This window comes from Nanorana parkeri, unplaced genomic scaffold (genome assembly GCF_000935625.1).
Source record: "Nanorana parkeri isolate BGI_ZX_2015 unplaced genomic scaffold, ASM93562v1 scaffold1252, whole genome shotgun sequence".
NCBI lineage: Eukaryota > Metazoa > Chordata > Amphibia > Anura > Dicroglossidae > Nanorana > Nanorana parkeri.
Genome location: NW_017307520.1, coordinates 103,580 through 115,647, shown reverse-complemented (window position 1 = coordinate 115,647; position 12,068 = coordinate 103,580). Strand labels below are relative to the sequence as shown.

At 41.8% G+C, this 12,068-nt stretch overlaps 1 protein-coding gene across 1 annotated transcript in view; it reads right to left on the bottom strand.

Annotated features, from left to right (window-relative positions):
- Window positions 1–12,068, bottom strand: part of SLC6A19 (solute carrier family 6 member 19) — a 71,418-nt gene that overhangs the window by 37,414 nt on the left and 21,936 nt on the right. The window contains exons 4-6 of the mRNA XM_018568852.1: window positions 9,766–9,947; window positions 9,248–9,358; window positions 2,270–2,382 (exon numbers count right to left, since the gene is read on the bottom strand). Coding sequence (XP_018424354.1) covers window positions 2,270–2,382; window positions 9,248–9,358; window positions 9,766–9,947 — 406 coding nt within the window. The remainder of the gene's footprint in view (window positions 1–2,269; window positions 2,383–9,247; window positions 9,359–9,765; window positions 9,948–12,068) is intronic.

Below are 12,068 nucleotides of genomic sequence, written 5' to 3'. Positions count from 1 at the left end.
GGGGGGGGGGGTAAGGGGAAGGAAAAAATGGAAGGCGGGCGTGCTGCTTTAGTTTAAGAGTAGACCGCGGTGTCAAACTAATGAGAAACAGAGCTTTTATTTTTTGTTTGCTCTGTTTACAGATCTTCACAACTGTGAGTACATTCATGCTGACTGTATCCATTCCCAGAGAGAGACAGCAGGGTCAACGTAATTGATGGAACACTCATTCACAGCACTTCACTGTTTATTTATCTAGTTTTTCAGCATTTGATCCAGTACTATAGCACTAAAGTCTCCTAACTGTTAATAGATCTTCACATGTGGAAATATTCATTCCAATTACTATGCAACAGTGTATCTATTTTACGAAGAGAAACAGCAGAGTCAGTGTTATTGATGGAATCACTCAAAGAACATTCAATCAGAACAGAAAATACACTAAGAACATATGATTTTGCCCCCTCATAACAGCTGGTTGATTTACACAAAGCACATGCAGTTTCGCTGGACAAAAATGAAGAAGGCTGCATTTTCAAAATGATACACAGAATGCAGCTTTTCAGCCAAAAGTCACATTAAAGTGTATATATTTCACAGAATAAATGATTTTATATTCTAGAGACTACATAAAAAGGAATTGAACACTTGGAGTAGGCCAAATCAAATTTTGAACAGGAGGGACAACAATTAGTGTGTTATAGTACTTGCAGAGTCCCTCCCAGATTTTACAAATCTTCTCTGAGAATCCCAGTCAAGACTTTCAGAAGACCCACCAATACCTCTAATGGTACTCGGAGGAGCCCTGCCATTGCTTCTAATGGCTCTTACAGATTCTGGGCCTGTATGCCTAGTAATAGCCACAGAATCCATGCCAGAACATCCAGAACCACCTGAAGTGATGCTGGGCATGCCACCTCAGAGGGGTATTTAAGCACCAGCTCTAGAAGGTAATTCCTGTGTGTACAAATAGCTTTAGTACTGCTATTGTTTCCTGCAAAATATTGTCCTGACTCCATGCACAGTATGGAAGCACTTTTACTAGGCAACAGTTTAACTGGGAGAGATCAAGCAGGTTTTAATTGAAGACTAGTCCAATTTTTAACTGGTCAACTGTGTCAGGGGAAAGGTGGATTTGTCTCTTTGTTACAAAGCCACTGCAAAATACCCTTCTCTAATAGCACACTGGCCGCAGGGCAAGCTCACAGCTCCACTGCCAGTGCTCCAGCCTATACAGCCGCTACCACTGCTGCTCCTTCCAGAAATATGAGGATCAGAGACACATTGGCCATGAAAAAGGATCCTGCCACTCTCTGGAGAGGTTATTCCTCAACATCTCTTCTAAGTGGCACATTTATTGCTCCCTCTGGGAAGACAGTATGAGATCTGTAATTTCCCCCTTGCATTAGTCCTCGGAGTTGTTGAGGACAACACTGTCCTCAAAGATTTCCCCCATCTGTGAACAACTCCTGGGGTTTGGGAGGGGTGAAAGACACCCCTGAGAATCTGCCCCATATCTTTTGAAGCACGGGCACCCCACCCTCCTTCTCATGCTCCTCTTCTGCCTGCTAATGTCTCAGCCTCACAGAGGGAGTCAGTTATAAAAGGACCCTGCTGGCCTTCCTAAGAGTAGGAAGTCCTCCTCTTCCTCTTGCTGTGCCTCCAGAGCCTGGCCTATTGCACTATGCAGCATGTGCTCCAGTAGGAACACCATAGGGATTGTGTTACTATCCCTGACTAGTCATGGCTCACCATTCTGGTCGTCTTCTCGAACTGTGACAAAATAGTACACATGTCCAATATCAGGAGTAAATGACGTGATGAAGACCCCCAAAGACTGTCCTTGTCCCATACTTGCACAAATGCTCATAGACTGCCATTTGTATCAAGTGCAACCACTGTGGCATGGCCAATGTTGAGTTCCAGCATGTGGGTTAACAGTTGAGCTGGTAACAGAGGGTGAGCTGTGGATGAGGGGTACAGAGGTGAGCTTCAGAAGAATGGAGAAGAGGTGAGCTGCAGGAGAGGGGTACAAAGGTGAGCAGTGGACAAGGGGTACAGAGGTATGTGGTGGAAGAGGGGATTTTTTCTTGAGAAAAGGATCTCTTTACTGTGAGTATGTAACATACTCCTGACCACTATACTATGTACATATACTCCTGCATGTTATATGCTATATTGTAATAAAATACTCCTGAACAAAGTGTTTATGGTCTCAACAGTTGCTAGTTGCTAAGTAGCCCCCAACTTTTTTAATGACATGCTATTTAAACATAAAATGTATACTTACTGTATAGAATTGTAGCTTGAAAAAGAAATAAGGCCCCCAAATGCAAGAGAGAAAGAGTAGAAGACTTGTGCACCAGCATCCAACCAAGTAACCGGATTTGCCAGTTCCTTGACCTAAGAAAAATGCAAGATAAAAATATTCTCATATATTATCAAAATTATTCTCATATTTTTGTTATTATGGAGAGGGTTAGTAAATTTAAAATGTTTAAAAAAATTGTAATCTAGGTAAACATGACATATTAACATTTTGTTTTCTCCATTTAAACCAGCAGGTGGAGCTTCATGCTCCCTTTTACATGTTTTCATTGATCCCTCTGTCTCTCTGTTTAAAAAAGTCTGTTGTTACACAATAGCTCAAGCAGAATGTATACACACAAGTAATGGTTTAGAGCATTGGCCAGTATCCTGCTCTTCTCAAAACATGGCAGGCACAGAAAGCCATTCCTTCTTGAATCCCTATTGGCACTGGAGCATGGCTGTCTGGGTTGACTATGTTTTGAGCAATGGAGGATATTGGCCAAAAAGGGGTTATTTCTTCAAGTGGGATGGGCCCATGCATTTGTGGGCAAAGATAATACTACCTCTGCTTTCCTTGTTACTCAGAGAAAATCTTGATCTTTATACACCCTCGGTAGAAAGGTTGAATGAAACCTTGGAAAAATCTAGGAGGACCCCATTTGAAGGTCCATTGTTTATCACTCACTTCAATGATGGATTTCGATATATTTTCTCTGTTATCTGCAAAAACTGGCACATTTTACTCAACGATCCTAAGTTACAATCTCAATTTCCACAAAAACCATTGTGGTTTTTCATAAAGCTAAATGTGTTAAAGAATTTATTGTTACTAGTAAATTACCCAAATTGGTAATCTCTACAGATCATATTTTACCTATGTTTCTGCCCCTTTCTGGAATTTTCCAGTGTCGTAAGCTCAGATGCTTTGCCTGTTCCCATATTAGACATAGCCAACATTCTTTCCAGGACAGAAAAGGTAAAACATGCTACTTGTGATTTTATTACTTGCTCTACTTCTTAAGTGGTGTAATGTCTCACCCGCCCTTGTGGCTTTATGCACGTGGGTAAAAGTGTCAGACCTTTAAGGGTTTGTTTTAGAAAACACGGGCGAAATGTAGAAAAAGGTTCTCGTCTCTGGACATTTTTCTTCCCATCCTAACAATGACTCCAGTAAACTATGTATTTTTGCCATCCATGTAATTTCCACCCAGGTATGAGAGAGTGACTGTGTTCTCAGGAATCATATTGGATTTTTCATTTAGATACCCTTTCTACTAATAGCCTAAATGAAGAATTGGATGTCCATATGATTATTTAAAGGTTAATTTTACTTTATTTTATGGCAAGACAGGAGGATTCATATTTTGCATAACTCTCTATACTGACTCCCCACAGCAGCAAAGAAAAACGCCCATGTAAGGTAACGTCCTCTTGGCAGGTTGCTGCTCCTCATGGCAGGTCAGTGACTCATACATTTCACATTCCCTGTAATCTAATTTTTCTCATTGCAAATTTCTACTCCTGTGTGTTTCCTATACTTGCGCCCCCCCCCCTTCTTCCCGCACTATGGGTTAGCCTGTCCATCCTTTGTCCTGGGTGTGGGGAGCCTCTGGCAGCATTTTTCTTCCCCGCTGGTCGGATACCCATTCCGAGGCCGCTACTCTCAGGCACGGGCTCCGCCACCATTTTCCTGTGGTCACCTCCACCAGCCACAGCCGCCATTTTGGTGCAGGCACGGTCTGGCCGGCAGGCGACCACTTCAGCTTGTTACTCCGCTTTCGCCGCCATTTTCCTGTGGCCCTCCTTCAGTCATGGCCGCCATTGTGTTACAGCCGCAGCCTGGCTGGAAGGCAACCACTGCTTTTTGTGTAGCTCCTCCTCCTCCACCATTTTCCTGTGGCCCATCTTTCTGTCGCGGCTGCCATTCTATTGGGGCCACGGTTACCTCTAACCACTCCCAACCACTCTCCCTACCCTCTCAGATCTAGGTGAGCCCCAACTTCATTCACTGTGCCTGTGCCTTTCTGTTTTTTTGTGGGTGAGCCCCACCTATGGCTCTGTGCTTTATTCCTACAGTTCCTGTGCCTTCTGTGTGCTGGGTGAGCCCCAGCATATTGCTAGTGGGCCGTCTGTTTTGTGGGTGAAGTCCATTAACTCACCGCACTCGAAAACACTGTTCCAAAGATAATGAGGGACGTCCAGGTTGAACTCAGATGGTGGCTTTGACACATGGATGCGTGGAATGGGACAGCGATCTTCATGCTTAGCCAGATTTAGTTCTGGAATCCAACACCAGCCTTTGGGGCTGGGGCGCGACCTGTGCGGATTTAGCGATGGGAGGTCGCTGGACGTCAGCAGAGTGTTTCTTACACATCAACTGCTTGGAGCTTCTAGCTGGCTCTTTCGCTGGGTCTCTTGAACTCTTCTATCTTACTACGTATGAACAACGTGTCAGTGGTACGATACATCAATCGTTTGGGGGGGGTGCCGGTTCAGAGCGTATGTCCACTCTCACAAAGGACCTTTTACCACATCTCTCTTTCTGCCGAATATCTACCGGGTGTGGACAATTTCATGGCAGATTGGTTCTCCCGGTTTTGGAGGGATGCCAGCAACTGGAAGTTTTTGCTCTTCTCACGGTACTCGGCCCCTGCACGCTGGACCTTTTTGCCCCCTGTTGGAATAATCAATGCCACGGTTCTTCAGTTGGCTTCCTGACCCGTTCTCACTGTCATGAGTTTATTCAGAGGTGGCCGCAGGGTTTGCTTTCCCTCCCTTTTCGTCTGATTCATTAGGTCCGCTGTCAGCAGGTGAGCCTCCTTCTTGTCACTCCGCTCTGGCAGGCTCAGTCTTGGTTCCCTGCTCTGCTGGAGTTGTCTTGCGCGGACCCTCTTCTCCCTCCCTGAAACCCTCTTCTCTTACAAGACCCGGAAGGGAACCCCCACCCACTGGTGCTTCAGGAACGTCTTCCTCTTGTGGTTTGGGAGATTTCTGGGGTTCCTGGAATCTGTTGGGCTTATCACCTACAGCTCACTCCTTGCTCTATAGGTGTCTGACTAGGCAAATCGATCCCTTTACGGCTCCTGTGATGGATGTGATAAATTTTCTGTTGGCACCTTTTGCTGAGGGCAGATCCTACTGTACAGTCAATGTCTTTCGCTCAGTTATCTCTGCGGGCCACGTCCTCGTGGCTGGCTTGCCGATTGGCAGGGATCCTTTACTCTGTCGCCTCCGCCTGTCTCGGCCTCCTGCTCCTTGTTATTCCCATGTTTGGGATGTCTCGATGGTCTTGGACTTCTTGCGTGCCTGGCCGGACAATGACTTCATGTCTTTGACACAATTGTCGGCAAAGTTGAAAACTTTGCTTTGTCTGGTGTCTTTTTGTCGAGTGTCTGACATCAGGGCTTTCAATCATGATGCATTGACCTTTACAACTGATGGGGTCTCTTTTTTCCCTTTCTCACCAGACAAAGACTATGGGGGTTATTCACTATGGAGCCGAAGGATACAGCCTTAGCTTCGGCTGATCCTTCGTCTCTCTACGGCCGTCTCTGCCCTTACGTTCAGTTGATTAGCATATGATATTATATGTCAGTTTGTTTAATCAAGAAGACAACTGGTTTGATTTAGTTTAGTTACTCCAAGAGTATAATTTTTAGTGGGATACTATATAGTATTAAGACAACTTTACTGTACACTACAGATAACTTTAAATTAAATCTGTGTGGTCTACAAATCAATATATACATTGTTGATATACCCTGAATAAGTTTAACCCCGTGAGGATGTTTGTATGTATATTTATCTATTGTACTTAATACAGTTTGACATATTTTTTCAATTTTATATTCTTGTGTGACACATTCAGGAGTGCAATAATTACAGTTCCCTCTATTCTTCAAAAAATGTCATTTACTATAATAGTATATATTTTTTATCAATACATAACTGCGTTAAATATAGTTTTTTGTAGCTTTCTGGAGTTCACCTTTAACAGACAAATATATTGCTGACTGTTTTATAGATCAGATGATTTTTACCAAACCTAGGGCTAATTTAAAAAAATAGATTACCTATTTGTGGTAATAAGTTACATGTTTTAGATTTCTAGTGAACAAAGGTTGTATAAGCAGACAAGACTATTTCAAGTATACTCTCTTAAGTAAGAATACAGAGTAAAGTTGAGGTAAAGTTACAGAATTTTTTTGCGATCAAATTGCCTTTTAAAAAAATTATGTAACTACTACACAATAGATTAGGGATTTATGCTTGTAGGATCTTAATTTCGGAAATTTGGAGATTCGGATGTATCCGAAAAACGGATGCAAACAAATCGGAATTTCCGATTTCCCTAAATTCGATAGCGGTAGTCTGGACGAAATTTTGTTTATTGGATGAAATTTTGTTGCAGCAAAATGACATTATAAAAAAAAATAATTTTTTTTTAGTCTGCAGAAGATGAAAAAAAAAAAAAGCGTGTGGGTCCCCCAATTCATACCAGATCTTTTAGGTCTAGTAGGAATGTTAGGAAGGACCCTCTCCCAAGTTAAAAAAAAAGTGCGTGGGGTTCCCCCCAAAATCCTACCAGACCCTTTAGGTCTGGTAGGAATTTTAAGGGGGAACCCCAGTCCCAAAAAATGGGGAGGAAAAAATGTGGGGTCCCCCCTAACACTCCTACCAGACCCTTGATCCGAGTACTGGCCCGGTAGGGCAGAAAAGGGGGGGGACGATTGAGCGCCCCCTGCACCGCGCCTTGCCAGGCCACGTGCCCTCGGCATTGGGAGGGTGTCCCCATGTCGATGGGGACAAGGGCCTCCTCCCCACAACCCTGACCCGGTGGTTGTGGGGGTCTGCGGGCAAGGGGGCTTATTTGAATCGGGGTACCCCTTTAATTAAGGGGCACCCAGATGCCGCCCCCCCTTGTGAATAAGTAAGGGGTACGTGTACCCTTACCCATTCACTAAAAGGTTAAATCAAATAGTTATTAAAAAGTCCAGACTTTTGAAAAAAATTCCTTTAATTGAAAAACAGCTAAAAAGAAAATAACAAAAAATGGCTCCATCGATGTAATCCAGCGTCAATCACGATGCACAACGCCCGTCGCAATAAAAAAAGTCCCGCTGCACAGCGGCCGTCCGAACCCGACGAAAACTCACCGCAAAATGACATTCAGCCCGAAAATAAACAGATGGGCAGAGCGAACCGTGACGAGCCGAGGTGTCATAATGCTTTTCATATGACTCCTCGGCTCACAGACCCGATTGGCATTCGGCAGCTGAGAATGTTTACATTCGAGCAGGAATGTCATTTTGCGGCGAGTTTACGTCGGGTTCGGACGGTCGTCGTGCGACGTGACTTTGTTATTGCGGCGGGTCGGCGGGCATCGTGCATCGTGATTGATGCTGGATTTCATCAATGGAGCCATTTTTTTTTAATTTAAGGAATAGTCAAAAATGTTGTCTTTGTTTTTTTTTTCAATTAAAGGATTTTATCAAAAGTCTGGACTTTTTACTAACTATTTGATTTAACCCTTTAGTGAATGAGTAGCAGTAGATATATGAAAAAAAAATGAGGGTTAGGGGACGTTTTCACTTTCCACTGACCAGCCATGTTAGGAGCATTGTTCACACTGATCACCAGAATAATGGCGCCCGTGTACACCATTCCCTGACCTCTGCCCTCTGTTACGTACTCCTGATCCCTGTGCTGTCCTGACAACAATGTATTCTGCTCTGCCAGGCTGATGCCAGCCCAGCCAGCCAAGGTGAACCCAGTCAGTTCTGTATGATAAGCTTAGCAGCCTCTTCTTTACAATGCTGGCAGAAGTGATAAAGCATGTGCCTGTTACTATTTATATGCACACTCACTGTATCCAGCTTCTAACAGGTTATGCAAAATGTTTTAAAACAGGAAGGGGTTGGGCAAATTTAGATTGGGGGGTGTGCCCGAGTTTAGTCTTACCTGAGCAGCTCAAAACCTAAATACACCACTGGCCGCAGTGTGGAGCCCACTGGTTTAAAGTAGGGATGCACCGATATATCGGCCGCCGAAACATATCGGCCGAAAATGGCACTTTCGGCTGAATGCCAGAGGTGCCATTTTTCTGCCGATACAGCAGCGCGTCCATGCATTCTCTCCTCCCCTCCAGCGGGGAGGCGGCTGAGTGCTGCGGGAGGAGAGCGCTGTGAGCTGCCGCCGTCTCTCCTCCCATGCTGGTCAGCCTCCTGTCACAAATCGGCAGAGCGGTGTGTGCCCAGAGACAGCCAGCGCTGTCACAGGAAGCTGAGCTCTCCTCCCCACACAGCTCGCTCAGCCTGCTGTGACAGCGTGTCAGGAAGGAGAGTGAGTACAAACACTCAGTGATCAGTGATTGCTGAGTGTTTGTACATAATTGAGGACATAGTATGGTTACTATACCCTCAATTAAGAATGAATGGGAATTGATCTACATCACCTCCTGTTCATTCATGATTGTGGTTATAGTAAACATAGTCTGTCCTCTTGTTATGAGGATTCCTGTTCATTTATAACGGGGGATGCAGAAAAAGAGATTGAGGACTCAATCTCTTTTTCTATTTTAAAAGGGAAATAACAGGGTTCTGTTTAGACCGCCAATATTTCCCAAAAGCCCCTAAAAGTAAAGTAAAAATATTTAATAAAAAATGAATACATAAATAAAAATAAATATAAAAAAATTAAAAAGTTTATAAAAAAGACATTTAAAAAAATATTAAAAACAAGTTGAAAAAATTAAAATAAAAACATTTTTGGTTTCGACCTGACATTTTTTTAAATTTCGGTTTTGAAATTTCCATTGTGGTGCACCTCTAGTTTAAAGTACTATTTTAGTTTTCACAAAGGCCCTTGCTACATGTCAAGGCAATTTATAGTTGGTCTAGAGATAACATGACATCACAACTTTCATAAAATACATTGGTAGCATGAGGTCAAAACTTACATCTGGAGTGAACAGATATATGATTCCACTCACTGAACCTTTTAATGTCAGAGCTCTGATCAGGAAAATGGTGAGAACCAAATATGGAAGTGTGGAAGTCACATAAACTGCCTGAAAAGGAAAATATATCTCATTATTCAAGTGTTATATTGTTGATTTACTGATCTATCCTTGATTTTTTGTGTGTTTGTGTGTGTGTGTGTGTGCGCGCGTGCGTGCCTGCATGCATGTGTTTGGACCACATCAATATGTCCATTGCATCTATGTGCATTCACCCTTGTAGTTGGTGCTACCTAGTGATATTATTCAACTGTATACACCAAAGCACAAACTGTACACTTTACTGTGTCTGCAAATGTTAGTGTACTGTTTTTTTTAGGATCCTATTAACATTGCTTTATTTCTACAAATGTGTGTTTCCTGTAAGGACTATATCAAGTTATGTCATGACTTTAATTCTTAGCAACTGGTGAACGCCCAAAAGAATACTGTGCACTCCTTTTATAAAAAAAAAATACCTTTCCAGTTGTTTCAATGCCTCTGATGGTACACACGTATAGAACACCCCAAGCACAAGCCAAACTAAGCACAAGCCACCATTGTAGAGTGCCTGAATTTTCAATTGACGTAGAAATATTTAGTGTTTCTCTGTACCAGTAATAATCCACAGGAGAACTTTGTGCACATTCAGGTTCAAGACCTAAAATTATGAATGAAAGGTTATTTGATATATATTTGTCCAATCTCCGGTTGGTGGTTATCTGTTATTGGTTAGTTTTGTTAAAGCCCAACTCCAGCTTTTATTTTTTGTTATACCCATTACTCTGAGTGGTACTGCATTATTTTGCTAACTTAGAAGAGATAAAAAATTATTGCAGCTGACACTGAAAAGATAAAAAAAACTCAGCATGCTCACTGCTAATAAATGACTACTACAAACACTGCCTAGTTGCAGGTTTCAGTGATTAGCATACTGGGGCGTTGTTTTGAACAAAACCTCTTTATTGACTCTTCAATGGAGGTAGTAACTTACAAATAGGCTACACCTTTTGGATGAACCTCAGCTCAAATTTTGGCACAATCACGTTACAAATAGACTTTTACAAGCTATTTCTTAAGAATAAAGCTGGCCATACACTGGTAGATTTTCGTATGATTTTTTGGTCACACCAAACATCTCATCAGAACAAAGAAATTCATTGCTACGGTCAAAATCGATTGTCCATTAACTATTAACTATTAAAAATCAAACAAACATTCCAAATACTAATTTTTTTTAACACAATTCTATTGGTGTATGGCAAGCTTTAGAGAATAAAATCTAAACTAAAATGCCAAATGAAATATCACCCTCTAATGTCCATATTCAGAAATTACATCCAATATAAAAAGTAGATCACTAGTTAAAACAACATTAATCTATTAAATTCAGGGCTACCCATAAAGCGCGGATCCACATTTTTTACTATTTTTTAACATTAATCTATTACTACCATACATAAATGTACAAGTTCCAGCTTTAAGAAAGATGCAAAACACACTTAAAGTGTGCGTGTGTGTGTGTATAAAGTATATATTAGATAGATATAGATAGATATGTATAGAGAGAGCCAGATTGTTTCTGTTGCAAAAGTGTATATTGACGGTTTCAGTATTTCAGTAAACAGCGAGGTGTTTATCAAAGATGTAGAATGCACAGAGTATACAGTATCATCACAGGAAATAATGGTAAAATGTTTATATAGCCATTTTTTTCTTTGGTTTCTTTGAATAAAATTCAAAATATTAACAACAACATACAAAGCCATCTAGGACTCCGCCCCAACCTACATCACTGATCTCAAAAAATTACCCAAACCGTCCTCTCCGCTCCTCTGAAGACCTCCTGCTCTCTAGCTCTCATATTACCTCCTCGCACGTCCTCCAGGACTTCTCCAGAGCGTCCCCCATCCTCTGCAACTCCTTACCCCAATCTGTACTCCTGTCTTCTATACTGCCCACCTTTAGGCGATCCTTAAAAACCCATCTCTTCAGGGAACCCTATTCCACCTCAACATAACTGCCTTTTAATTCTTCCAATAACTCAATCTACACAATTATTACCTTTTGTATCACTTGCCCCTCCTACTAGATTGTAAGCTCTCACGAGTAGGGCCCTCCTAACCCTATTGTACTGAAACTGTATTGTATTGTAAATTGTATTTGAACTGTACTGTCTCCTCCATTTTGTAAAGCGCTGCGCAAATTGTTGGCGCTATATAAATCCTGTATAATAATAATAGTTTTGAATAGGCTATGGATGGGTTAAAGCTGTTATTTGCTGTCTGTGTCCTCCTGAAGAGATTTTCCCTTACTTCTTATCCAGAGATTTAAAAAAAAATGAGATGAAAACTCTACTAAATAAAGAGATTTTCCCTGTTAAGACACTTGCCACTGAACAGAGCCCCCCTTGGAATATTTACCTTTACCTTCTGTTCTAGGGACAACTCTACATTTTCTATTTCCCATTACATTCTGTTTTAATGGCAATTGTTACCAGGACACAGTTCAGTAATGCTTCAATTGAGTTTTAGTGGAGATAATGCGCATGCAATATGGTACCAGAACCATTTTATTTTCTGTCAATTTCTGAATATATGTTTAAATGTGCTATCCATGGATCTGCCCCCAAAACAGTTACTGAGTATCAAGGTAGAATGTGAGCTATTCTTTTGGGTACTAGGTACCACCACATGAAATGTTCATAATTAGACTCAAATGAGTTTGCATTGATAGAAATATGGGACACGGCATCCCATATTTGTTCCCAGTCCATCGTTTC